At 40.3% G+C, this 27,019-nt stretch overlaps 1 protein-coding gene across 2 annotated transcripts; it reads left to right on the forward strand.

The window, feature by feature from the left end:
- Positions 1-659: 659 nt before the first annotated feature.
- On the forward strand, positions 660-26,817 carry LOC129697282 (LON peptidase N-terminal domain and RING finger protein 1-like). Of its 2 annotated transcripts, XM_055635671.1 has the most exons (11): positions 662-1,345; positions 7,210-7,328; positions 10,880-11,023; positions 12,839-13,064; positions 14,405-14,495; positions 17,331-17,445; positions 18,464-18,585; positions 21,330-21,488; positions 23,651-23,813; positions 25,240-25,389; positions 26,117-26,817. In XM_055635671.1, exons 1-11 carry the CDS (start codon positions 763-765, stop codon positions 26,279-26,281), a joined length of 2,037 nt encoding a protein of 678 aa, XP_055491646.1. In that variant the 5' UTR covers positions 662-762; the 3' UTR covers positions 26,282-26,817. The 2 variants fall into 2 exon arrangements, with proteins under 2 accessions (XP_055491655.1, XP_055491646.1); XM_055635680.1 differs by lacking the exon at positions 10,880-11,023 and having other exon boundaries at positions 660-1,345.
- Positions 26,818-27,019: the final 202 nt, after the last annotated feature.

Consider the following 27,019-nt stretch of genomic DNA (forward strand, 5'->3'; position numbering starts at 1 on the left):
CGTGTGTGTGTGTGTGTGGGGGGTGTGTGTGTGTGTGGGGGTGTGTGTGGGGTGTGTGTGGGTGTGTGTGTGTGTGGTGTGTGGTGGGTGTGTGCGTGTGGGGTGTGTGTGTGGGTGGGTGTGTGTGTGGGTGGTGGTGTGTGTGTGTGTGGGTGTGTGTGTGTGTGTGTGTGTGTGTGTGTGTGTGTGTGTGTGTGTGTGTGTGTGTGTGTGTGTGTGTGTGTGTGGGGGTGTGGGTGTGTGTGTGTGTGGGTGTGTGTGTGGGGGTGTGTGTGTGTGTGTGTGTGGGTGTGTGTGTGTGTGTGTGTGTGTGTGTGTGTGTGTGTGTGGGGGTGTGTGTGTGTGTGTGTGTGTGTGGGGGGGTGTGTGTGTGTGTGGGTGTGTGTGTGTGGGTGTGTGTGTGTGGGTGTGTGTGTGTGTGTGTGTGTGTGTGTGTGTGGGTGTGTGTGTGTGTGTGTGTGTGTGTGTGTGTGGGGTGGAGGGGGGGGGGGTGTGTGCGGGGGTGTGGTGCTGGTCCTGTCCCAAACCAACGCGCCCGTGCTGGTCCTGTCCCAAACCGGGATGTTATGGAACTTACCGCAACTGTTTTGTAACTGCGGTGCGCGGCCCCGCCCTCTCGGCCCTCTCTCGCCCAATGGGGCGCGGCGCTGGCGGTCACGCGGCGGCGTGGCGGTTGGGAGGTGACGCGACGCGACGCTCGCGAGCGGCTCCACACACTTATACACATCCGCTCGCTCGCGCTCCCCTCGCCAGGTGACGGACATGTCGGCCGGCCGTGGTACAGATGGTGTCCCGTCGCTCGACAACGGGCAAAGTTGCAGCTGCGCCAGCGGTGTGGTCAGCTCCTCGGCCGCAAAGAAGCCTTGGGAGTGCAGGGGACTTGCCGAGTCGGCCGAGCGGCTGCTGGAGGTGTTGGAGCGGTGCTCGCTGGCCGGGGGCCGCGGAGCCGTGCAGCTGGCCGGCTTGGTGGACTGTCTACTGCTCGCCTTCAAACGCCGAGCAGCGGCAGGAGGTCCAAGTCCCGCCGCCGACAGCACGGTCCCAGTTGGGGACCTCGTACACTGCGGCGGCTGCCGGCAGCCGCTTGTTAACCCGGTCACCCTGCACTGCGGCCACACTTGGTGCCGGCTCTGCCTTCGCTGGGATCCGCGGTGCCAACTGTGCGGGGAGAAGGTGGTGGGGATCGATGCCCGCTCCTTGCGCTCCAACGTAATCCTGTGTCATCTAATGGCCAAATGGTTCCCGGCCGAAGTCAGCAGAGCCCGGGACAAACTGAGGCTGGAGGAGTTGCTGGCCCAGGGCCGTTACCCTGAGCTGTTGGCGATAGTGGAACAGTGGTCAACCAGTGAGTATCGGGGGGGAGGGGGTGGTTAAGTTAATATATGGAGAGGCTGCTTTTCTGGGTATCTTTAAGCTTTACTGGGATTGCATTCATATCTGCTTGTTGACAAGGACTGATCTAATTATGTAACAGTACACCGACCATACAGAGTTGCATAACTGAACTGAAGTCATTGGTTGCGTGAGTTTTATAACAGGCTTGGTAGGGACACTGCAGGTATTCACTCCTTTAGGAAGTTGACAACTTTCTTTTATACTTGCATTGTTTTTCTCTTCGGACCCCCTATGAGTGTTAAATTCATTCTCCAGGGAAACGCCTGGCTCGCTATGTAAATCCTTTGAATGACATATTTTGAAACGAGAAACGTGATTCATCTTTAATTTCGTACCATAGGGGCATGTGGAGAATCCGTCGTCAATTGCGTTCGAAACAGGAATTTTCTAGAGATTAGAAAAAGGTGACAAGGCAGAAAATACTGATCTCATGAAATTGACCTACTTATGTTATGTAAAGTTTTTGTACTTGTAGCTCTGTCCATACTGAGACCCTTCTGTTTGTCGTGACATCAGCCATATCTTGCCATGGGCAATCAAATGTGTCATACAATTATGTTAGTGAGGATTCTGTATCAAATTTGCTATCATAGTTATATCACAGGAACAGGCACTTTGGCCCACAAAGTCTGTGCTGAACATAATGCTAAACTCCATCACCCACAAATGATCCCTCCATATCTGGGTGTTTATCCAAAAGTCTCTTAAATGTCATTATCATCTCTTCCTCTAAAACCACCCCTGGCTGAGTGTTCCAAACACCCACCGCTTTCTATTTAAAAATAAGCTTGCCCTGAAAATCTCTTTTTAAACTTTGCCCATCTCACCTTAAAGCTATGTCCTCTAGTCCATGACATTTTCACTCTGGGAAAAGATTCCGACTGTCTATCCCAGTGATCCCCAACCTGGGGCCATGGCTCCGCTAATAATGTCAGGGAGGGCCACAGAAAAATTAAAGAGCCCAAGGGGGCCATGAGCTAAAAAAGGTTGGGAACCACTGGTCTATCCTATCAATGCCTGCCATAATTTTATGTACTTTAATCAAGTCTCCTCTCATCATCCATTATATAGAAAACAATCCAAGTTTGTCCAACCCTTCTTTAAACTAAAGCCCTCTGATCCTGTATGTGTAGGAAGGAACGTCTGGTTTATACCAAAGATAGACATGAAGTGCTGGAGTAACTCAGTGGGTCAGGCAGCATCTCTGGAGAAAAAAGATGGGCAACGTTTTGAGTCGGAACCCTTCTTTGAGGAAATATATAATAAAATTGCTCAAATGATAAGTTCTTAAGGAACTTGTATTAAGTGGCAAGAGAAAAGCTTGGAGTTGAGGCTTTCAGAAATACATGCCTCCACAAATAAATAAAGAACAAAGAACACACACAGGAGAACAGATGGCTTATCACAACATGGAAATGTTGATCTGATGGCCACCATCCTTCTTCCTTTGTGACACATCTTCCGAGCTCAGGTGTATCATTAAGGTGATTTATGGTTGGCTATGTTGGATTGTAGGCACCAAGGGTAGATACTAGTCTGTGAGATGGTTTGTGCTGTTTAAATGTATTTATGTTGAGATAAGAGATAAGGCATAGGTGATGGTTGTGTGACCTTTGCAAAAGGATTTCTTATGGTTACCAGAAACTGAGAAAGTAACTCTGTTTTGATAATCTTTCATTTGTTGTGAGGAATGCTTTTAGTGAAGAGGCTTTACATTCTTTTCCTCCAGAGATAGAAGATGGAGGTTGTAATACAAAATGAAATTAGACCCGAGCTTGGGAAGAAGCAATCAAGTGTGACAATTAATGGCCTTTATGTGTCTGTAGTTGGGAATTGGGTGATTAGAACTTTGTCTTTACCACTTTGTAAGAATGGGGCAAAACTCATCTTTAATCTTTGTAATCCATAAGTAACTGTATTTTAACTATGTGGTTGTAAGGAAATTAATTGTGAAGTGTATTGTGTTTAATTACGATTGTAAGTATTAGACTTTGTTTAAATCGCAAGTTTTAGAAATAACTTCCTTTTCCAAAAGTGAAAATATGTTTTGTGTGCATGTGTTGTGTGATTGCTATATTATGTGTATATTCTGAAAAGTATTCTGTGAGAATTAGTTTTATATCTGTGGTTTTACTTTATTGAAATAAAATGATTTTGAGCAAAGAGGTTGAAGAAACCACAGAGGGGAAGAAGGTTGTAAAGGGGCTGGAAAGGGGAAAATCATGTGACTATACGTGTTGTCAATCAATGGAAAGGATTTAGTTGATTGGTTAATGCAAATAAGTTAAATGTATGGTAAACCATAATGATTGGTTAACAGTTTGCTACTCCTTTTGTACTATCCTTGTCTTTTACCTATATAATGTGGTGCATTTATGCCAATGTCAGTAGTTCTTTCGACCTGCTCCAGAGTTTCTAACTCTGTGTTGGAAGGTTTAAAGAATTATCCAGCGCTGTCAGAATAAAGAATTGATTTTAGCAGCAATGGTTTGAATCAAGTTTTCTTGAATTAGACTGGCAAAAAGAACTCATTTTAACATCTTCGGGGTCTGAAGAAGTGGTCTGACCCGAAACATGACCCTTTTCTGCAGAGATGCTGCCTGCCCCGCTGAGTTAGTCCAGCACTTTGTGTCTATCTTCCCATTAATCCAGACAGTATTCTATAAATATTTTCTGCGCGCTCTCCAAAGTCCCCCATATCCTTCTTGCAATGGGATGACCAGAACTACAAACAAAACTTCAAATGTGGCATAACCAAAGTCCTTTAAAGCTGCAATACGACTTCCTAACTCTTATACTTAATGTCCTGACTTATGAAGGAAAGCATGCTATATACCTCCTTTACCACACTGTCTACTTGGGTTTCCACTTTCAGGGAACTATGAAATTGAACCCTAAAAGCCCTGTAAACATCATTGCTGTTAAGGGTTGTCATTAACTGCATATTTTCCCCTCGCAATCAACCTCCCCAAATGCAATGCCTTGCACTTGCTCGGATTAAACTTCATCTGCCATTTTTTTCCATTCATTTCTGTAGCTGATCTATATCTCATTGTATATCTGGACATTCTTCACTGATCACAACTCCACCAATTGTACCATTTGAAAACCTACTATCCAACCGATCAATATATACATCCAAGTCATCCCAGTACAGATCTCTCCAGAACTCTACGGGTCTCAGAATAATATCCTTCCACCACAGCCCTTTGTCGTCAATGCCTAAGCCAGATCTGAATCCAAACAACCAGGGATACCATGCATCTTAGTCTTCTGGATCAGCCTACTATGAAGTATCTTATCAAATGTCATATTAAAATCCATGTAGACAACATTCACTGGCTTACCCTCATCGTTCACTTTGTCACCTCCTCAACTAACTCTAAATTTGTAATTGTTGACCTATCACAGACAAAGCTGTGCCCACTGACCTTAATTAGTCCATTATTTTCCAAATGCAAGTGAATTCCATACAAAATCTATCTCCTATAGCTTCCCTACCACCGTGTGAGGCTCCCCAGCATGTCATTTCCTGGATTATCTCTACTTAAAGTAACAATATTGGCTGCTCTCCAGTCCTCCGTGTCTCCGCGAGAGAAGAAACAAAGATCTTTTAGTCAAGGCCCCTGCAATCTCTTCTCTTGCCTCATTCAATAACCATAGGTCCCATCAGGCCCTGGCCCTTAATGCTCTTCAAGAGCCCCAACAACCACTTCCTTCTTAATCTTAATCCGCCCTGGTTCATTAGTAGTCACCACAATGATCAGTGTCCTCTGTGGCTTTCTGCTTAGTGAATACAGAAGCAGAGTACTTGTGTAATACCTCACCTCCATGAGCATAAATTCCTTCCTTTATCCTTGAGTGGTCTTAACTTCTCACTGATTACGTATTAAAAACCTTGGGATTTTCTTAATTCTGACTTGCCAGTGACATTTTGGCCCTTCTAATTAATTATCTGCTTGCATTCTTTCCTGTTTACTTTATTTCTCAAAGGCCTTGGCTGATTTCTTCTTTCTAAATTTTGTAAGTGCTTCCTTTTTCTTTTTGACCAAATTTACAACTACTTTGGCATCCATAAAAAGGAGACATAGTGCTGGTGTAACTCAGCAGGTCAGGCATCTCATTGGTGTCTCATTTGCAGCCACAGAATTTCAGGTCTGTCCCTGAAACTAACGAGTATCCTATCACAATTACCGTCTTTGCCCTTCACCACTGCCTCAGAGCCAGGTCTGGTGCCACAGATCTGATTGCTGAATAATCATCCACCCCCAACAGTATCATAAAGGGTATTCCTGTTTTCAAGGGGACTGGTCACAAGGGTTTACTGTACTCTCTGCCTACTTTATTTCCTGGTAGTCACCCATCTACTTTCTGTCTATACCTCAGGTGTGACCACCTCACTATAACTCTTAGCTATGGCTCTAGTTGTCCCAAACAATTCCAAAGTCATCCAGTTCACAATTCCAATGTGTAAGGTCCAGGACAGATCTTCAGAGTGATGTACGGCCAGGAATTTGAAGTTTTTTACTTTCTCCACCACAGTCTCGTCGATAACGGTGGATCCTCGATCCACATAGAACCAGGTGAGGAAGGAAGAATGGGGAAAAAATGAGCAAATGGTGAGAGAATCTTAGTGGACTGGTAGAGGGACATTTGGGATGTGATTTACCAGAATATTAAAGTCATTAGCTTTACAGAGGCAACGTTGTGCAGAAATTGATACTCTGCATACATTGTCAAGAGTTCTAGTGATTGGATTGGATTGGATTCAATTTATTGTCATTGTCTCATAAGAGATAACAAAATGGATTTTCCTTACAGTCATAAAAAATAAAATAAAAAAAGCACAAACACAGAAGTCCACGACACAACACAACCCCACAGGGGCACCAAAGTTAGGGAAGGAACTAAAGTCCAGCCAGCCTCCCCGCCGATCTTCCCAGATGTTCACCCATGGTCGGGGCCTCCCGAGCACCCCGCAGTCGCCGCCACGGGCGGCCCGATGCCCAGGCCCCCTCGCTGGGAACGATGGAACCTTAATGTGGAGCTCTTGAATGTTAATGAGACCCAGTGTAATAGTGTTGATGGATATTTACATATCTGAAATGTGCCAAGCAAAATAGAAATGTGCAAGCTAATAAATAATATAAAAAGTATTGTAAGAAGTGTGAAGGTACACAAAAATGCTGGAGAAACTGAGCGGGTGCAGCAGCATCTTTGGAGTGAAGGAAATAGACAACGTTTCGGGCCGAAACCCTTCTTCAGACTGATTGTAAGAAGTGTGGTTTCCTACTTGTTAAATAGATGATGGGTTGAACATACGGCTCTGTGCAGTGAGGTCTACAGCTGCTCTAATGTTATGCCTTCCACACCATTCTGTTACATAATCCCACTAATTCTTGCCGGTGGCGCAGTGGTAGAATTGCTGCCTTACAGCGCAGGAGATCCAGGTTCGATCCCGACTACGGGTGCTGTCTGTATGGAGTTTGAACGTTCTCCCCGTGACTGTGTGTTTTCTCCGAGATCTTCGGTTTCCTCCCACACTCCATAGACCTACAGGTATGTAGGTAAATTGGCTTGGTGAATGTAAAACATTGTCCCTAGTGTGTGTGGGATAGTGTTAATATGCGGGGATCGCTGGTCGGCGTGGGTCGAAGGGCCTTTTTCTGCGCTGTATTTTTAAACTAAACAGATTCATCCCAACCTTAATAATGACGGTCTGAGTAGAAATATTTAGTTTTATTAAGTTTTATACTGAATTATGAAATTTAAATACTATTCTTGATAAGTAACAGTACTTGTATGTTTATTTAGAAACCGATGATGTTGCCTTACTGAGCTACAGGGCTGAATCATATGCTGGTCTTCAACTATTCAAAGAAGCAATGGAAAATATTGAAACATTGTGTTCAAGAATGCCTGCTTGGCCGGAGGTATGTTGTACAGTTTTCTAACTATTTTGGAACTTCTCTTTGGGCAAAAATGAGTTTCTTTAGCAATGTAGTTAAATTGATCAGCCTAATTCTTTCGTCATATCTTCTACAGTGTTTACTTAGACACATAAATCAAGATAACTTTAAATCCAAGTTATAAAACGTTACCATTTCAATACTGAAGAAATGCTGGAATAATTCAGCATTTGCAGTATCTTGTGTCTAAATTATCTTCACACCTTTTGAAAGAAGCGAACGTTTAATTTGCCAATTTTATTAGTTTAGCTAGATGCTTAAAATTGTATCTCTCTTAAATGAAGAGCAGGAAGTTCTAATGTTGGGTGCGCAGTGATATTTGCCTTTGCTTTATCCAAAAGTATAGCTGTTCCATCTTTAAAATCCACATCCACATTTTCCCATATCCATTGCAATATGCCTAAAGTTCGGGAACATTCCTGACCTTGACATCAAAGAAGCTTTAACCATGGCAACCAACATTTTGAGCTACACCCGTCTAATTGTTAAAATTCAAATAATTAAAGCATGTCAATGTTAGTACTTTTGCCAATATAACATTTGGATTTGTTCAGGAGTAATCTCAAAATTGAATAGACAATAGGTGCAGGAGTAGGCCATTCGACTCATTGAGCCAGCACCACCATTCATTATGATCATGACTGATCATCCACAATCAATACCCCATTCCTGCCTTCTTGCCAAATCCTCTGCCTTCTTGCCAAATCCTCTAACTGCTCTATTTGCTGTTCAGCAAAATACAGTGCCCTCCATAATGTTTGGGACAAAGACCCATCATTTATTTGCCTCTGTACTCCACAATTTGAGATTTCTAAAAGTAAAAATCACAGGTGATTAAAATGCACATTGTCAGATTTTAATAAAGACCATAGAAACATAGAAAATAGGTGCAGGAGTAGGCCATTCGGCTCTTCGAGCCTGCACCGCCATTCAATATGATCATGGCCATTTTTACACATTTTGTTTTCACCATGTAGAAATCACAGCAGTGTTTATATATCGTTTCCCCATTTCAGGGCACCATCATGTTTGGGACACAGCAATGTCATGTAAATGAAAGTAGTAACGTTTTGTATTTTATTGCATATCCTTTGCATGCAATGACTGCTTGAAGTCTATAATTCATGGACACAACCAGTTGCAGGGTGTCTTCTCTGGTGATGCTCCGCCTGGCCTGTATTGCAGCCATCCTAAGCTTATGCTTGTTTTTGAGGGCTAGGCCCCTTCAGTTTTCTCTTCAGCATATAAAAGGCATGCTAAATTGGGTTTAGATCAGGTGATTGACTTGGCGACTCAAGAATTGACCATTTTTTAGCTTTGAAAATCTCCTTTGTTGCTTTAGCAGTATGTTTGGGATCATTGTCTTGCTGTGGAATCAACCGCTGGCCAATGTGTTTTGAGGCATTTATTTGAAGTTGAACAGATAGGATGTGTCTATACACTTCAGAATTAATTATGCTGCTACTATCAGCAGTTGTATCATCAATGAAGATAAGTGAGCTAGTACCTTCAGCAGCCATACATGCCCAGGCCATAACACCTCCACCACAATATTTCACAGATGATGTGGTATGCTTTGGATCTTGGGCAGTTCCTTCTCTCCTCCATACTTTGCTCTCACCATCACTCTGATATAAGTTAATCTTTGTCTTCTGTCCACAAGACCCTTTTCCGGAATTGTGGTGGCTCCTTTAAGTACTTCTTGGCAAACTGTAACCTGGCCATCCTATTTTTGCGGTTAACCACTGGTTTGTATCTTGCAGTGTAGCCTCTGTATTTCTGTTCATGAAATCTTCTGCGGACAGTGGTCATTGACAAATCCACACCTGACTCCTGAAGAGTGTTTCTGATATGTCGGACAGGTGTTTGGGGATTTTTCTTTATGATCGAGAGAATTCTTCTGTTATCAGCTGTGGTGGTCTTCCTTGGCCTGCCAGTCCCTTTGTGATTGGTAACCTCACCGGTGCTCTCTTCTTAATGATGTTCCAAACAGTTGATTTTGGTAAACCCAAGGTTTGGCTGATGTCTCTAACAGTTTTATTCTTGTTTCTCATTCTCATAATGGCTTCTTTGACTTTCATTGGCACAACTTTGGGCCTCATGTTGATAAATCAGCAATAAAAGGTTTCAACGGTGATGGGAAGACTAAGTGCTGAGAGCTCTTATACCTGCATTAAGGAGGCATTTAAACACACCTGAGCAATTATAAACACCAGTGTAGCCATGTGTGCCCTGAAATGGGGGAACTATGTATAAACACAGCTGTAATTTCTACATGGTGAAACCAAAATGTGTGAAAATGGCCTTTATTAAAATCTGACAATGTGCACTTTAATGTGACCTGTGACTTTTACAAATCTCAAATTGTGGAGTATAGAGGCAAATAAATAAACGATAGGTCTTTGTGCCAAACATTATGAAGGGCACTGTATTAATTGAGTATTCAGTCAATGCTGAAAGCTGTTCCTTTGCAGTATAATTGTTCAGATCCATGTGTAAGTATGTATTACAGCATTGTTTAGTTAATGGGAAGTCTGAATAGCTAATGAGAAAACCATAACTTTTACAAAGCGTTTGACCTTCACAATACACATTTTATTGTTGTATTGTTGTAATATAAGTGTTTTTTATGTCTACCTTTTTAAACAACACTCCCAATTAGTTTTTTTAAATCACTTACTCTTGTATCCTATTTAAAAAAATATCCTATTGCTGGATGCCTTCATAATTTTAAATAGCCTACACATGGTGTAAAGTAGAAATGACTAATCATAATCCAAATTGATTATCTATTTCAAAACCTGTTTGCAGTGATTGTATAAATGTTTCAATTTTGACGCAGCTATTCAAAATGAAGTTGTGTTGGAAGATATACTTCATCAGAAGTTTGTTATTGCCAGTTTCCTGTTCAAATGATCGTAGTGTTTGCATGTTACCCTCTACATAAGTTTGTCTAAAGGCTGTTTTACTCTTTCAAGGATATTTTAGAAAAGCTAGAGTACTAAATTTGATGGGACAGATTGCAGAAGCGATACTATATCTTCTTCACTGTTTGGCCTTTGATGAAAACTTTACTCCAGCAAAAGTAGAACTGGAAAAGGTTTTTTTCCCGAGCTTCAAGGACTTGACATGAATTTATTGCTTTTTGGTAGTTAATGCAGTTGAGGCACTAAACTCCAGGCATAATATTTATCGATGATTTGTATAAAATTATCATTTCGGTATGGATGACATTTCATTAAAAAAACAGATTTATAATGGTGAAAAGGGATGACACAGTGGCGCAGCGGTAGAGTGGCTGCCTTACAGCGCTTGCAGCGCCAGTGACACGGGTTCGATCCCGACTATGGGTGCTGTCTGTATGGATTAATGGCCAAAGAAAAATAATCAAAAGAATGGATAGGCATGTGCAAGAGAACAAGTTGCAGTAGGAAAGGAAGATAAGGAGTGGGAAAATGGAACTAACAAGATTATTCTGACATGTTGAATGTTATTCTTGTGTTATAAATTGATAGATTTTATCACATTTGCTGTTACCTGGACCTGAGAGTGTCAAAGAACAATTACTGCACAGTAAAAATAAAGATTTGACAGTGCAATCATCGACTGCTGTTGGTTGCTGTTCAATTCTGTCACATTCAACTGAGTTAAAAAATGAAGTGAGTTTCTTGATTTTTATTTTACTCAATTTAAACTATTGCACTTTAATTCTTTGGCTGAATTCAGTTTTACTCTGATTATTTTCCACAATTTTATCTTCTGCATCGTGATTTTCTTAGCACTTCACCTACAGTGCCCTCCATAATGTTTGGGACTAAGACCCATCATTTATTTATTTTCCTCTGTACTCCACAATTTGAGATGTGTAATAGAAAAAAAAATCACATGTGGTTAAAGAGCACATTTTCAGGTTTTATTAAAGGGTATTTTTATACATTTTGGTTTCACCATGTAGAAATTACAGCTGTGTTTATACATATACATAGACCCCCCCCCCCCATTTTCAGGACACCATAATGTTTGGGACGCATGGCTTCACAGGTGTAATTGTTCAGGTGTGTTTAATTGCCTCCTTAATGCAGGTATAAGAGAGCTCTCAGCACCTAGTCTCTCCTCCAGTCTATGTCACCTTTGGAAACTTTTATTGCTGTTTATCAACATGAGGACCAAAGTTGTGCCAATGAAGGTCAAATAAGCCATTATCAGTGAGAAACAAGGATAAAACTTGGAGACATCAGCCAAACATCAGGCTTACCAAAATCAACTGTGTGGAACATCATTAAGAAGAAAGAGAGATTACTAATCGCAAAGGGACTGGCAGGCCAAGGAAGACCTCCACAGCTGATGACAGAAGAATTCTCTCTATCATAAGGAAAAATCCCCAAACACCTGTCTGACAGTCAGAAACACTCTTCAGGAGTCAGATGTGGATTTATCAATGACAATTTGCCGCAGAAGACTTCATCAATAGCAATACAGAGGCTACGCTGCAAGATGCAAACCATAGGGGTAGCCGCAAGTTTGCCAAGAACTACTTAAAAGAGCAACCACAGTTTGGGAAAAAGGTTTTGTGGACAGAAGACGAAGATTAACTTGTATCAGAGTGATGGCAGGAGCAAAGTATGGAGGAGAGAAGGAACTGCCCAAGATCCAAAGTATTTCACCTCATTTGTGAAACACGGTGGTGGGAGTGTAATGGCCTGGCCATGTATGACTGCTGAAGGCATTGGCTCACTTATCTTCATTGAAGATACAACTGCTGATGGTAGTAGCATAAGAAATTCTGAAGTGTATAGACACATTCTATCTGCTCAAGTTCTAACAAATGCCTCAAATTCATTGGCTGGAGGTTCATACTACAGCAAGACAATGATCCCAAACATACTGCTAAAGCAACAAAGGTGTTTTTCAAAGCTAAAAAATGGTCAATTCTTGAGTGGCCAAGTGAGTCACCCGATCTGAACCCAATTGAGCATGCCTTTTCATGATGAAGAGAACACTGAAGTGGCCTAGCTCCCAAAACAAGCATAAGCTAAAGATGGCTGAAATACAGGCCTGGCAGAGCATCACCAGAGATGATAACGAGCAACTGGTGATGTCAATGAATCATTGCATGCAAAGGATATGCAACAAAATACTAAACACGACTACTTTCATTTACATGACATTGCTATGTTCCCAAACATTATGGTGCCCTGAAATGAGGGGACTATGTATAAACACTGATGTAATTTCTACATGGTGAAACTAAAATGTATAAAAATGGCCTTTATTAAAATCTGACAATGTGCACTTTAACCACATGTGATTTTTTTTTTTTTCTATTACAAATCTCAAATTGTGGAGTTCAGAGGCAAATAAATAAACAATGGGTCTGTCCCAAACATTATGGAGGGCACTGTATATTGGTTGTTTGTGTTAACAATTCAATGTTCATCATCTGATTGTACTAACAAAATCTTATTGTGAATCAGATGTCAAATGCATCAAACACTGGGAAGGAAGAGCAAGCATGTCTGAATCGATCAGACATGGTTCAATTGCCACATTTGGCAGAGAAAACTGTTGGATTCAAAAGTGTTTCTTCAGCTCTGCTACTTTCAGGCCAAGAGAAAACAATTAACATGAAAAGAAAGCTGTCTTTCATTGATCAAGAAGTGAAGGATATAGCTGATTGGAAGAATAAACACCAAAAACAGGGTTTGTTATCCATTAAAATTTCTGCCTTTTTATAGAACACATGCTGCTTATGAAACTTGGCAATTTTAGATGCAAATCATGTGCTGATCTCATACCAGAACTGTAACTGCTTAATAAATGTGGCTCCAATATTTCTTAATACTTTATATAATTATGAAGAGGATTTCCAAAGTCTACAGAGTGATTTAGGCCATTTGGAAAAATGGGCTGAAAGATGGCAGATGGAGTTTAATGCTGATAAATGTGAGGTGCTACACCTTGGCAGGACAAATCAAAATAGGACGTACATGGTAAATGGTAGGGAATTGAAGAATACAGTTAAACAGAGGGATCTGGGTATAACCGTGCATGGTTCCTTGAAGGTGGAATCGCATATAGATAGGGTGGTAAAGAAAGCTTTTGGTATGCTAGCCTTTATAAATCAAAGCATTGAGTATAGAAGCTGGGATGTAATGTTAAAATTGTACAAGGCATTGGTGAGACCAAATCTGGAGTATGGTGTACAATTTTGGTCGCCCAATTATAGGAAGGATGTCAACAAAATAGAGAGAGTACAGAGGAGATTTACTAGAATGTTGCCTGGGTTTCAACAACTAAGTTACAGAGATAGGTTGAATAAGTTAGGTCTTTATTCTCTGGAGCGCAGAAGGTTAAGGGGGGACTTGATAGAGGTCTTTAAAATGATGAGAGGGATAGACGGAGTTGATGTGGACAAGCTTTTCCCTTTGAGAATAGGGAAGATTCAAACAAGAGGACATGACTTCAGAATTAAGGGACAGAAGTTTAGGGGTAATATGAGGGGGAACTTCTTTACTCAGAGAGTGGTAGCGGTGTGCAATGAGCTTCCAGTGGAAGTGGTGGAGGCAGGTTCATTGGTATCATTTAAAAATAAATTGGATAGGCATATGGATGAGAAGGGAATGGAGGATTATGGTATGAGTGCAGGCAGGTGGGACTAAGGGGAAAAAAAGTTGTTCGGCACGGACTTGTAGGGCCGAGATGGCCTGTTTCCGTGCTGTAATTGTTATATGGTTATAGAGTTAGAACAATAGCTAGCATGTTCTATAATTTTTTTTCATTTTTGTGTTTACAATTTTTAACAGTAATATGTGAAAATAGAAATGAGGCAAGCTGCTCTTGACAGGGCTTTTAGTCTTCCACTAATAATCTGGGAAAACTTGAATTGTACTGCTATGTAAATGAGCTAAGAATTGCATAAACATGGATTAATATACTATTTAATTATTGACTACCATATACAAAGTTGTGTTGAGTTGTAAAAGTGATCTATGGAGAGTTTTGCTTCATTTAAAATGTATTTACCATTTGTCTTTATTCAGATACTGAACAACTATACCATTCATGTTCTGAGAGTACAATAACAAAATATCTGGTAGATGTATCAGACTTTGAATGTTCCCTCTGCATGAGGTAAGAAATGTTAAATGAAAATATTCAACATAAATGTTTTCTGGTTTGTTGTTCTAAGTTTTAACCATCTGTACCAGAACTGAAATAGGTATTCCCAAACCAACGCCTCTCCTTCCTTAGAAGGCTTAGGAAGGTTAGCATGTCCCTAGCAACACTCATCAACATCTACAGAAGCGCCATAAAAAGCATTTTATCAGGATGCATCATATGGTTGGGGAACAGCTCCATCTAAGAACTCAAGAATTTGCAGTTGTGGACAGCCCTGACAATCATGCAAACTAACCTCTCTTCCATTGACTCCATCTACGCTTCACGTTGCCTCGGCAAGGCCACCAACATGATCAAGGACTAATCTCACCCCAGTCACTCCCCTCCTTCCATCAAGCGAGAGGTATAGAAGTTTGAAAACTCAAACCTCCAAATTCGGGGACAATTTCTTCCCTGCTGTTATCAGGCAACTGTACCATCCTATCAACAATTTGAGAGCGTTCCTGAGCTACTATCTACCTCATTGGAGACTTGGGTTACCTTTAATCGGACTTTATCTTACACCAAATGTTGTATTCTTTATCTATTTACTCTGGATGGTGTGATTGTAAATGTCTTTTTGACTGGAAAGATTTTCACTGTACTTCAGTACATGTGACATTAATAAACTAAGCTAAACCTACCATCTATACAATAAACTAGTTTAAACGGGTAATAGTGATCATTTGGGTCTTGCTCATATTTTGGGGATGGTTGTTATCCTTAAATCCTGTTTTTTGTTCTTTTTTTTTTGCTCGTATACTTTTGTTTTTCTGGGTTGCAGAAGAGGCAATTTTGGTTGCTCAAAATTGTTTGAAAATTTAGCTGTAAATTGAGCCACGTTTTTTCAGAAATCCTTTCCTATTTTTATGAACATTTACTTTTTGTCTCTTATTTGTTTTTTATGCCACTTGCTCTATTCATAGACTCTGTTGTGTGCCTTTTATATAGTAAAAGCTTTGTACTTATGTTAATAGACAATAGGTCCAGAAGTAGGCCATTCGTCCCTTCAAGCCAGCAGCGCCATTCACTGTGATCATGGCTGATCATCCACAATCAGTACCCCGTTCCTGCCTTATCCCCATATCCCTTGACTCCACTATCTTTAAGAGCTAACTCTCTTTTGAAAGCATCCAGAGAATTCTGGGTGAAAACGTTTTTCCTCATCTCTGTTCTAAATGGCGTACCCCTTATTCTTAAACTGTCTTCCCTGGTTCCCTGCTCAGGCCCGCTCGCCAGGATGTTGGAACTCTGACGTCGGAACGGGAGGCCAACCTCAGCGGCTAGAACCTCCAAATCAGCCGCCTCCCACCAGAGGGCCGATCCCGTCAGTCCCGCCATCCCAGGAATTAACCTTGTAAACGCATTGCACTCCCTCAATAGCAAGAATATCCTTCCTCAAATTTGGAGACCAAAACTGCACACAATACTCCAGATATGGTCTCACGGGGCCCGGTACAACTGCAGGACCTCTGCTCCTATACTCAACTCCTCTTGTTATGTAGGCCAACATGGACACCCAGATCTCATTGCACTTCCCCTTTTCCTAATTTGACACCATTCAGGTAATCTACCTTCCTGTTCTTGCCACCAAAGTGACCTCACATTTATCCACATTAAACTGCATCCGCCCACTCATCCAACCTGTCCAAGTCGCCCTGCATCCTCCTCACAGCTCACACACCCAGCTTTGTGTAGTCTGCAAATTTGCTAATGTTACTTTTAATCCCTTCATCTAAATCATTGTAAATAGGTGCTGTCCCAGCACCGAGCCATGTGGTACCCCACTAGTCATTGCCTGCCATTCTGAAAGGGATCCGTGAATCCCTACTCTTTGTTCCTGCCTGCCAACCAATTTTCTATCCATGTCAGCACTCTACCCCCAATACCATATGATCTAATTTTGCCCACTCATCTACTATGTGGTACCTTATCAAAGGCTTTCTGAATGTCCAGGTACACTACATCCACTAACCTCTCCCTTGTCCATTTTCCTAGTTACATCCTCAAAAAATTCCAGAAGATTAGTCAAGTATGATTTCCTCGTCGTAAATTCATGCTGACTCGGACCGATCCTGTTCCTGCTATCCAAATGTGCTGCTGTTTCATCTTTTATAATTGACTCCAGCATCTTTCCCACCACTGATGTCAGGCTAACTGGGCTATAATTCCCTGTTTTCTCTCTCCCTCTCTTAAAGTGGGATAACATTAGTTACCCTCCAATTCACAGGAACTGATCCCGATTCTATAGAACATTGGAAAATGATCACCAATGCGTCTACGATTTCAAGAGCCACCTCCTTAAGTACCCTGGGATTAATCAGCCTTCAGTTCCATCAGTCTACCCAACACCTCATGTGAATTTAATTCGGTTCCTCTGTCACCCTAGGTCCTCTGGCCACTAGTACATCTGGGAGATTGTTTGTGTCTTCCATAGTGAAGACAGATCAAAAGTACCTGTTCAACTCGTCTGCCATTTCCTCTTGATAGACATTTCCTCTTGATGGACACAAAGTGTTTTAAATGGTCATCTTTTGATATCTGCTGATCCAGCATGCTTATTTTAGTGATGTTTATGATTATTCCCCAACTTCATTAATTGATCTACTCCAGATCCATGGGAATGTGGTTAACTCTTAAGTGACCCCTGAAATGCCTTGTCAAGACACTGGTGTCCAAACGTCCTCCTTAAGGGGCAAATAAAAATAGACAATAATTGCTGTTCTTGTCATTGAGGTCCAGATGAATGAAAAACTATTGCATTTAATGAGGTTCCAAATGTTTATTTGTGAATTTTGACATTGGCAGATTGTTTTTGAAGCCTATCACTACACCATGTGGCCACACATTCTGTAAAGGTTGTTTGGAACGAAGTTTGGACTATAGTCCCATGTGCCCACTATGTAAAGATAATCTAAAAGAAGTAAGTTTATGTGATTGAGGTTATTATTTAACGTTTAATAGTGAGATTCAATTAAGATGAAATCATGCATAATGTCTTTAATTATAGTTTACCATCAAGTTTATATGTAAATTAAGGGTCTCTCCAATTCATTTACACAGTTAGATGCATCCATTTAACAACTTGGTGATTACTTCCAGACCTTAGTAATAATGGAAGGTTGTCGATCTTTGCTCAATAAGGTTTGGAAAGTGCTTATTGAATTTAAGGTTTAACAGCTCTTTTTCATACAGTCATGATGATCTCATCAAATATACTTGTGTTGTAGAATAGAACATGCCCATTATAACACTCAAAATTTGGGTTAAAACAACCAGATGCTGAGTAAAATATTCTCAACTCTGCCCCAACATTTAGCCTTAATAAATAACTGCAGAACAGTTCTTTGTACACCAAGATACTATTTCACTAATGAGCATCAGTGATATTGGCATAATTATTTTGCAATTGCAACATTTTTGTATTATGAATATTAGCTGGTTAGTCTGTACCTTCCTAACCAAACACATGATTGGCTCCTGATTTTGGGATCTTGACCCAAAATGTCAACCACCCCTTTGCCTTCACAGTTGCTGAGTTCTTCCAGCCATTTGATTTTTAGTGCTCAAGATTAGTCTCTCGTGTCCTTAAATGATTGAAGGGCCTGTAAAGAGTTGGCTGGCTTCCGCATGAGCAGAAGGCTATTTTGCATTTAATCAAGTTTAAACAATTATCTCCCCTACAAATGGAAAATGCAAAACTTATAATGCGAAGTGTTAAATGTTACCTAGGTAACTAACCACTGTCCACTGCATTTGTACAAGAGGCACCAATGCTACACCTAAAGCAACTACAGATGTTGAGTAGATTGCTAAACTTGGTATTTAACAATAACTTTTTCATTGATTTTCAAATAACACAAGAATAAATTAGTCAATGTTCCTTTGCATTTGTGCTTTAGTATTTTAAGATTTTTTTTAATTACATTTTATGTCTCTAGTATCTTGACAAGAGGAAATACACTGTCACCTATATTTTGGAACAATTGATTGCGAAGTACCTTCCTGAAGAATTGTGTGAAAGACAAAGGGTTCATGATGAAGAAACTGATGAACTTGCAGAGTAAGTTGGTGCAAGCTACAAATATCATTCTGTTGTACCTGTCTTAAAGTCCTAAAAAAGTGGCTTGCATTCACTGATGCATGCATTGAATAAATAGAGCGATTAGTGGGAATGGTAATTAGTGGGAATGATATCCACCTATCACTTCCCAGGCTCTGCCCATCCCTACCTGCCTCTCTTTGAGCTTTCTCCCCTTTACTCTTTGCTAGGGCTAAACGTGCGGGTTTAAACAAAATAGTGGGGGGAGGGATTGACAAATTGGGAGTATAAAGATGGAGTTGAAGGGGAAGTGGCTACAGGAAAAATTACAAAAGATTCTCAAATTAATGGGTAGGAAAGCTTGAGAATGGACAACAGAGTAAGGTCAAGGCCAATTGCAAGGGGGGAAGTGAATACGGAGGTCAAAGTACTGTATATGAATGCGCGAAGTATAAGGAATAAAGTGGACGAGCTTGAAGCTCATTTAGAAACTGACCAGTATGATGTTGTGGGAATTACTGAGACATGGCTGCAAGAGGGCCAGGGCTGGGAACTGAATATTCAAGGGTATATCTATCAAAAAGACAAGACAGGTGGGCAGAGGGGGTGGGGTTGCCCTTTTGGTGAGGAATGAAATTCAGTCCCATGCAAGGGGTGAGGAATGAAATTCAGTCCCATGCAAGGGGTGATATTGAAATAGAGATATGGAGTCAGTATGGATAGAACTAAGGAATTGTAAGGGTAAAAAGACCCTAATGGGACTAATCTACAGGCCTCCAAATAGTGGCCTGGACATAGGGTGTAAGTTGAATCAGGAGTTAAAATTGGCATGTAGTAAAAGTAATGCTGTGGTTGTTATGGGAGATTTCAACCTGCAGGTAGACTGGGAAAATCAGGTTGGTACTGGACCCCAAGGTAGAATGCCTTTGTGATGGATTATTTGAATAGCTTGTATTGGAGCCTACCAGGGAGAAGGCAATTCTGGATTTAGTGTTATGTAATGAACCGGATTTGATAAAGGACCTCGAGGTTCATGAGCCATTAGGAGGCAGTGACCATAACATGGTCAGGTTTAATCTACAATTGGAGAGGGAGAGGAGTAGATCGGAGGTGTCAGTGTTGCAGTTGAATAAAGGGGACTATGGGGCCATGAGGGAGGAGCTGGCCAAAGTTGACTGGAAAGATACACTAGCAGGGATGACAGTGGAACAAAAATGGCAGGTGTTTCTATGAATAATACAGAGGTGCAGGATCAGTTCATTCCTGGAGGAAGAAAGATTCCAAGGGGAGAAAGGGACGAACTTGGCTGACAAGGGACGTCAGGGATAGTATAAAATTTAAAGCGAAGAAGTACAAAGTAGCAAAGATGAGCGGGAAGCAAGAGGATTGGGTAATGTTTAAAGTACAACAGAAGATAACCAAAAAGACAATACAGGGAGAAAAGATGAGGTACGAAGGTAAGCTAGCCAAGAATATAAAGCAGGATAGTAAAAGCTTCTTTAGGAATGTGAAGAGGAAAAAATTAGTTAAGACCAAAATTGGACCCTTGAAGGCTGAAAAAGGTGAATTTATTATGGGGAAGTCATAGCAGAGTCGGGGGATACGGGGAAAAGGCAGGAATGGGGTACTGGTTGGGGATGATCAGCCATGATCACATTGAAAGGCGGTGCTGGCTCGAAGGGCCAAATGGCCTACTCCTTTGTCTATTGTCTACTCCATCACTCTGAAGAAGGTTCCAAATGAAAAAAAATGTCCTCTGTCCATTCCTTGCACCGATGCTTCTGACCTGCTTGAGTTTCTCCAGCACATTGTTTTTCATTAGAGGTAGTTGACTTTTTATATATTATGCAAGCAAGTGTACTAGTTGGCTTGTGTGCAATAAAAAATGTCAGTGTGGTCCAAGTGGGAAATATTTGACCTGAAGTGTCTGTGAACTTGAAACGATGAGAATTGTTTCTTTCATGGCTTCATCCAAAATGTTGTCAACCTCCCCGTGGTGAGCCCTGTCAACTGACCTCAGTCAGGAGAATGACAACAAACAGAGAGAGCAGCAGCGCGCAGCTAGGCTCCCTTTTTAGGGTGAGCACCTACGGAAGTTGAACCGGATGGCATCACCCTGCTGCAGACTTCAGCTGCCTCAAGCGCAAGATGAAGAAGAAGACGAACCAAAATGTATTAGTAAAGAATAAGTACATTCACTGTGGAAAAAGTAGTTGACTCTCAAATATCTCCTTAATTCTGGGATAATTTGGAATCAACATTCACAGCCTCTGAATGAATTAAAAAAAAAAAAGAAAAAAGATTTTCTTGTAAGCATTTGGGATAGCTGATAGGCTCTCAGTGTGACATATCCAATATCTATTGCATCCAATATTATAGCTTCCTGTCAGCATTGCATTGGGGTATCAGCAATGCTTCAGTTTCTGGTGAGCTTGACTGGCAAGATTACTGCTAAGTAGGAATCTATTCCCCATTGTTGCATTGCAGATCTTGATTTTTTTTTCAAAAACAAGTTAGAATCATCAACATCTCTTTGTCACAGGCAGTCAACTGTAATTGATACTTTTCCAGGTCAATATATACTTCAAATATGAACTGTGATTTAAATTTTTTTTTTTGTGGGTGACCACTTGAAACTATGAACAGATCTAAATGTAGTAAATTTTATGAGGATGTGAAGTTCATTAATTTTGTTTTTTGTATATAGGGATGTAACTTAATGGAATTCATATTTACAACCGTGGAATTATCGTTTTCTTTTTCAGTTTGACCAAGAATGTTCCTATTTTTGTGTGCACAATGGCCTATCCTACCGTGCCGTGCCCGCTTCATGTTTTTGAGCCGCGGTATAGACTAATGATTCGAAGATGTATCGATACGGGTACAAAACAATTTGGAATGTGCATCAGTGACCCAAAGAATGGGTATGTTTGAAATTAATTATGGCTTCCTGCGATACTAGTTATCTGTTCTCCATGACTTCACAAAATAGTGTATTCAAAATTTGAGACATTGAACAAAACAAAAGATATCAATGTTATAGAAAAGGAAACATTGTTTAAGGTACAAATTTGCAGCATACAATGCTGAAGTGTAATAATGCTATTGTTTACTGCTCAGTGGAATGCAAACCTAAGGAAGATAATGTTTCAGTTACACAGAACACTAATGAAGCTTATCTGGAATAGAATGAACATTACTCTTCTCGGTATTAACCATATAACATATAACCATATAACAATTACAGCACGGAAACAGGCCATCTCGGCCCTACAAGTCCGTGCCGAACAACTTTTTTCCCTTACTCCCACCTGCCTGCACTCATACCATAACCCTCCATTCCCTTCTCATCCATATGCCTATCCAATTTATTTTTAAATGATACCAACGACCCTGCCTCCACCACTTCCACTGGAAGTTCATTCCACACCGCTACCACTCTCTGAGTAAAGAAGTTCCCCCTCAGGTATTGAATGATGTTAAAGTAGAACTTTGCAGAATTTACAGCCTCTGTACAGCTAGAGATTGGATATGTTAGGCGCATGCCAGGGTGTATTGAAATAATAAAGTAGTTTCGTAGAATAGATATTATTTTCTCGTGTGGGGGAATCTAGAACTAGTGATTGCTGTTTAAACTTAAGCATTTGATGTTGTTTGGGGTCTAAATATCTATTTTAAATATATTCAATGATCTGCCATTAGCCGCCTACTGTAGTAAAAAAAATTACAGGTACACTTTGGCAAATGCATTTCTCCTTGGCTCTGTCCTTTATTTTCTAACACTTTGACCCCTCATTTTAGCTATCTAGCCTTGTCAGAATTTTGTGATTATCACTGAGATCCCCAGGTCTAAACTCTAATGAATTTAGACCCAGTTGACCCAACCTTTCTTCATACTACAGTCTTCCCATCACAGAATCAGTCTGGTGAACCTTTGCTACCCTCTATGGCAAGTATACATTTTGAGCAAGGTGACAAAACTCTGGTTTCATGAAGGCCCTGTATAATTATGGGCAAGGTAACCTTTTTCTTCTATTTGGAACAATTTGCATTGAATGCCAACTTACCATTTGGGTTTTTAACTGCTTGCTCACCTATATAGTTGCTTTCAGTATCTTGTGCACAGGATCACCCAGGTTGTTTTGCATTTCCCATTCTACATCATTTAAATTGTTACTCTGCTTTTCTGTAATTTCATGATACTACACCTACCATACTTGCCCATTTGTTCAACATATTTAAATTGCAACTCATTTTCACCGTTACATGTTGGCAAACTTACAAAAAATTCCCTCAAAAAATATCACTTATGTGAGTTATTGGCATCCAAACATTGACCACTGCCATCTGTAAAAGTCTCATTTACTCTTACTGTTTTCAGTCTGTCAACCAATTGTCATCTTATGCCAGTACATTACTCCCAGTCCCAAATTAATTTTGTATATTGACCTTAAATTGAACTTTTATCAGTTCTAAAATTCTAAATGTATCATATCCCTTACATATTCTACTTGTATGCTCCAGAAAATGTATTTCTCACTATTCCATTTGGATTTTGTCTAATCCTACTAATAATTTATAAATTTATCAAATGCTTTATAATTAGTATTTTCACTATTATTGTTGAGATAAATTCTTATCTTTCTATTAAATCGTGGGTTTATATTTGTAAATATTAATGTAGTCGTTTATAACAGTAAAGAACCATGTGTGCATCCCTCACACTCATAGTAGCCTTAAGACTTATAAGCAGTAGGATTTGTTTTTAACAAACAGTACACTGAGAAATTATATAAGAATATGAAATTACAGTTTGGTTGAGATGTCCCTACATGTTTATAAAATATTTAAGGTTTAAAATTGAGTTCGGCCACTGTGCAAAACAAGAACATTTCATAACTATAACAGACATATAAAGTGACATGCAAAATCATCATGGTTCATTATGCCGGTGAGATTTGTGGACTTTTTGATTAGACAACAATCTAGCATGTTTCATGTTATAGGGGAATAGTAAAGGGGAATACATACATTTATTTTTAACATTCTGGGTTCTTACATGAAATTGATTTTGCTTTCCTTATAGATTTTCTGACTATGGCTGCATGTTGCACATAAGAAGCATTCACTTCCTTCCTGATGGACGATCAGTTGTGGACACTGTTGGAGGAAATTGTTTCAAGGTTTTGGAAAGAGGGCAAAAAGATGGATATTACATTGCCAATATTGAATACTTAGAAGATGTAACGGTAAAAATAAATTCTAGCTCTCATCAACATATTGTAAATTCAGAATTGGAATGCTGGGAGTCTCTATTAACTTAAATGTATGGAAAGTATTGTCCTGAATTTTTCTTTTACTTCATTGGGCAAAACCTTCCAACTGTACCTGTGAATTTCTAAGCTTAGAGGTTTTATGTATTTTATAAAAATAAAGCAAAATAACCCAATCCTAGACTAGTACACAGGTGTGGTCTCACCAATACCCTGGAGTATTGTGTACTGTTTTGGTCTCCAAATCTGAGGAAAGACATTCTTGCCATAGTGGGAGTACAGAGAAGGTTCACCAGACTGATTCCTGGGATGTCAGGACTTTCATATGAAGAAAGACTGGATAGACTCGGCTTGTACTCGCTAGAATTTAGAAGATTGAGGGGGGATCTTATAGAAACGTACGAAATTCTTAAGGGGTTGGACTGACTAGATGCAGGAAGATTGTTCCCGATGTTGGGGAAGTCCAGGACAAGGGGTCACAGTTTGGCCATTCCCGGCCAGTAGAACAGGCTATGAGCGTGTGCCAGTGTGGCATCGGCTCCTGGGTGTCCGCTGTGTGCCTCTGAAGTAATCATCGCATAGTGATGAGGGTATCAATACCTTGTGGCCCTTAACAACAACACCATCCTGAACCACCAGTTCATCACGGACCAGGAAGAACGGTTGCGCCTCTGTTGGCATGTTGGATTGTTTGTCTGGCCAGCCTGTTTTGATGATGGAGGAGAGAATCTGGAGGGTATTGTCAGTGGCAGTATGCGTGGCCAGGGTGCGCAGTTGCTTGGTGGAGACAAAATCGACACAGAGGACAGTGAAATTTTCTTGTTCGTAGGGATGTTGTTCGCAAGATACCCGAGGTGCACGAGAGAGAGAGTCCGCGACGTGCATGTCCTTACCCTTTTTGTAGGTAATCTGGTCTCCAACTGGAGGCGTGGGTTCGAATCCCACTTCTGACACCATGTAGATATACACCAGACACAGTATGTGATTCAAGTTCATCTTTAATCAGCACTGAGACTTTAACAGCATAAAGAATGATTGGTTGTCAGTACATCCTAGCTGCTCGAACTGAACCGTGCCGGAAGCAAGTGTTGGTATAAGTGTTACAGTGGGGTTGAGTTAGTGATGTGATTGGTTGACATGCATCATCAATCTACAGTTTTTAAGACCTCTTTCAGTGTGCAATGACGTTAAAACAACTGTTCATACATCTTATTTTCACACTGCTGAAATTCAACCATTGTAATTAATATGAGCATTTTGATCTTGCTCACGAGTGTATGTCATGTTGGATCACCAATTAATTTAAAGAATAAGTGCATCTTTGTTTTCAGCATTTTTAATATCACCAACTGGCAATGTGTACTGGAAAAGGTTAATAGTCAATTTTTAAATGTATTTACAGGTCACAGGAAAGGTGTTGGGTAAACTTATTGATCTTCATGATGAGGTATATGTACAAGCTTGCAACTGGTTTCAAAACTTGAAGAGCAGATTCCGTTGTCAAATCCTTCAGCATTTTGGACCAATGCCAAAGAGGGATGAAAATATCCAGGTATTACATGTAGGATGTAAAGTTCTTGCTACTGATGCAAGGATGAATTGTGTTGTGCTTTGTTCGCCATTGTAAGAGGTCAGGAGCTCACAATGAACGTGGGCTCATTAGATTCTTTGCATATTGATACTACTTGCCATTCAAAATGCACAAGGTTAACTATATAAGACTTTTGTAAAATTCAATTGCTGCATGTAGATGTTATTTCAAAATAATACCAACTATTATTTAACTATTATGTAGCAGAATATATTCCAAAGTAATTTTGAACCCCTTCATTAACTAAGTTCCATGGCACTTTACTGTAATTGGTAATTCAAACACCTGTCAAGAATTAGGGAGGAGATTTGAGTGACAAAAGGTTTTGAAAATGTGCAACAGATAGATTTAAAATAAACTAAAAATGGTAGGCTAAAAAGTGTGCTTTAAGTGAAGTAATGTGAGATGCACAGCTTGTCATGCAGGATGTCTGGTATTCCACTTGTTGCAGTTTGAACATCAAGTGGGATTTCATATTGAGGTAGATAAGCTTGAATAGCCATTTAAAACAATGTAACGCCTTGATCAATGCAGATGATATGTTTGGTTAAATCTCATTACTGTTTATGGAGCTTTTTGTAATTTGCTCTGTATTTTAAGAGTGACTGTAAAAAGTACTTGATGAATATTTTGGAGACATTCCCAGGTTTGAAAAGTTTTAAAATGCAAATGTTTTTCTTGTGTTTAGGGACCTCCAAATGGACCTGCTTGGTGTTGGTGGCTTCTAGCTGTTCTTCCTGTGGATCCCAAATACCAGTTATCTGTGTTGTCCATGACATCATTGAAAAATCGCTTAATTAAAATTCAGAACATTTTGATGTATTTCTCCAATGCAAGAGATCAACCCAAGTGACAATCCAAATTCACTTGAACAATGTGCTATCTATCATTTGGTTCAGAGTACGAAAGAAAGGGAAATGTAAATAGAAAGAGAACATCATTCTCGGTCAAGAAAGATTGTAATAAACCATTTTTTGAATGGTCAGAATTCCATGACTTCTGTATTTACAATTTTTGAAGTTGCACTGATCATTTGAACTCTGTTAGATGAGGTGAATTCAGAGTTTGTAGGTACGTTCTGATTTCTAAGCAAAAGAATCATAAATTTGAAAATTCAGTATAATTTGAAAGGATATTTCAGATGTGCTGTCTTTTCCATTGTTAAGTAAGTGATGGTTCCATAGGTGCAGACAAGCCTTCACTGCATGTGTGACTGTTTCCTTTTGATATGCAGTAGGCTCGTTGATTATAGAACCTTTCCCAACTGGTCCTATCCATTGATGCCATATCCACTTTCAAGCAAGATTCAATGTATAATGGTCAAAAGAAGGAACCCCACCTGGATTTGTCTCCAGTAAACTAACTAAATTAACCAAAATCACAGTACAGGTGCACAACCTTTTATCCGAAAGCCTTGGGACCAGACACTTGTCGGATTTCGGACATTTTCGGATTTCAGAATGGAAGATTTTTAGCGTAGATTAGGTAGGTAACGCGGGCGGCTTGAAAAGTCTGGAGCAGCTGCCTCCTCCCCGGAGACCGGGAGAATCATTGCATAAATGTTAGTCAGTTAGTTTGGAGGGATTTTATG

The sequence above is a fragment of the Leucoraja erinacea genome, chromosome 1 (genome assembly GCF_028641065.1).
Source record: "Leucoraja erinacea ecotype New England chromosome 1, Leri_hhj_1, whole genome shotgun sequence".
NCBI lineage: Eukaryota > Metazoa > Chordata > Chondrichthyes > Rajiformes > Rajidae > Leucoraja > Leucoraja erinaceus.

Excerpts from the sequence above, each read along its gene's own strand:
- LOC129697282 (XM_055635671.1), top strand. The coding sequence starts at position 763 with ATGTCGGCCGGCCGTGGTACAGATGGTGTCCCGTCGCTCGACAACGGG. Across the intron at positions 13,065-14,404 it reads GAATAAACACCAAAAACAGG|ATACTGAACAACTATACCAT; the intron begins GTTTGTTATCCA and ends GTCTTTATTCAG. Across the intron at positions 23,814-25,239 it reads AATACTTAGAAGATGTAACG|GTCACAGGAAAGGTGTTGGG; the intron begins GTAAAAATAAAT and ends ATGTATTTACAG.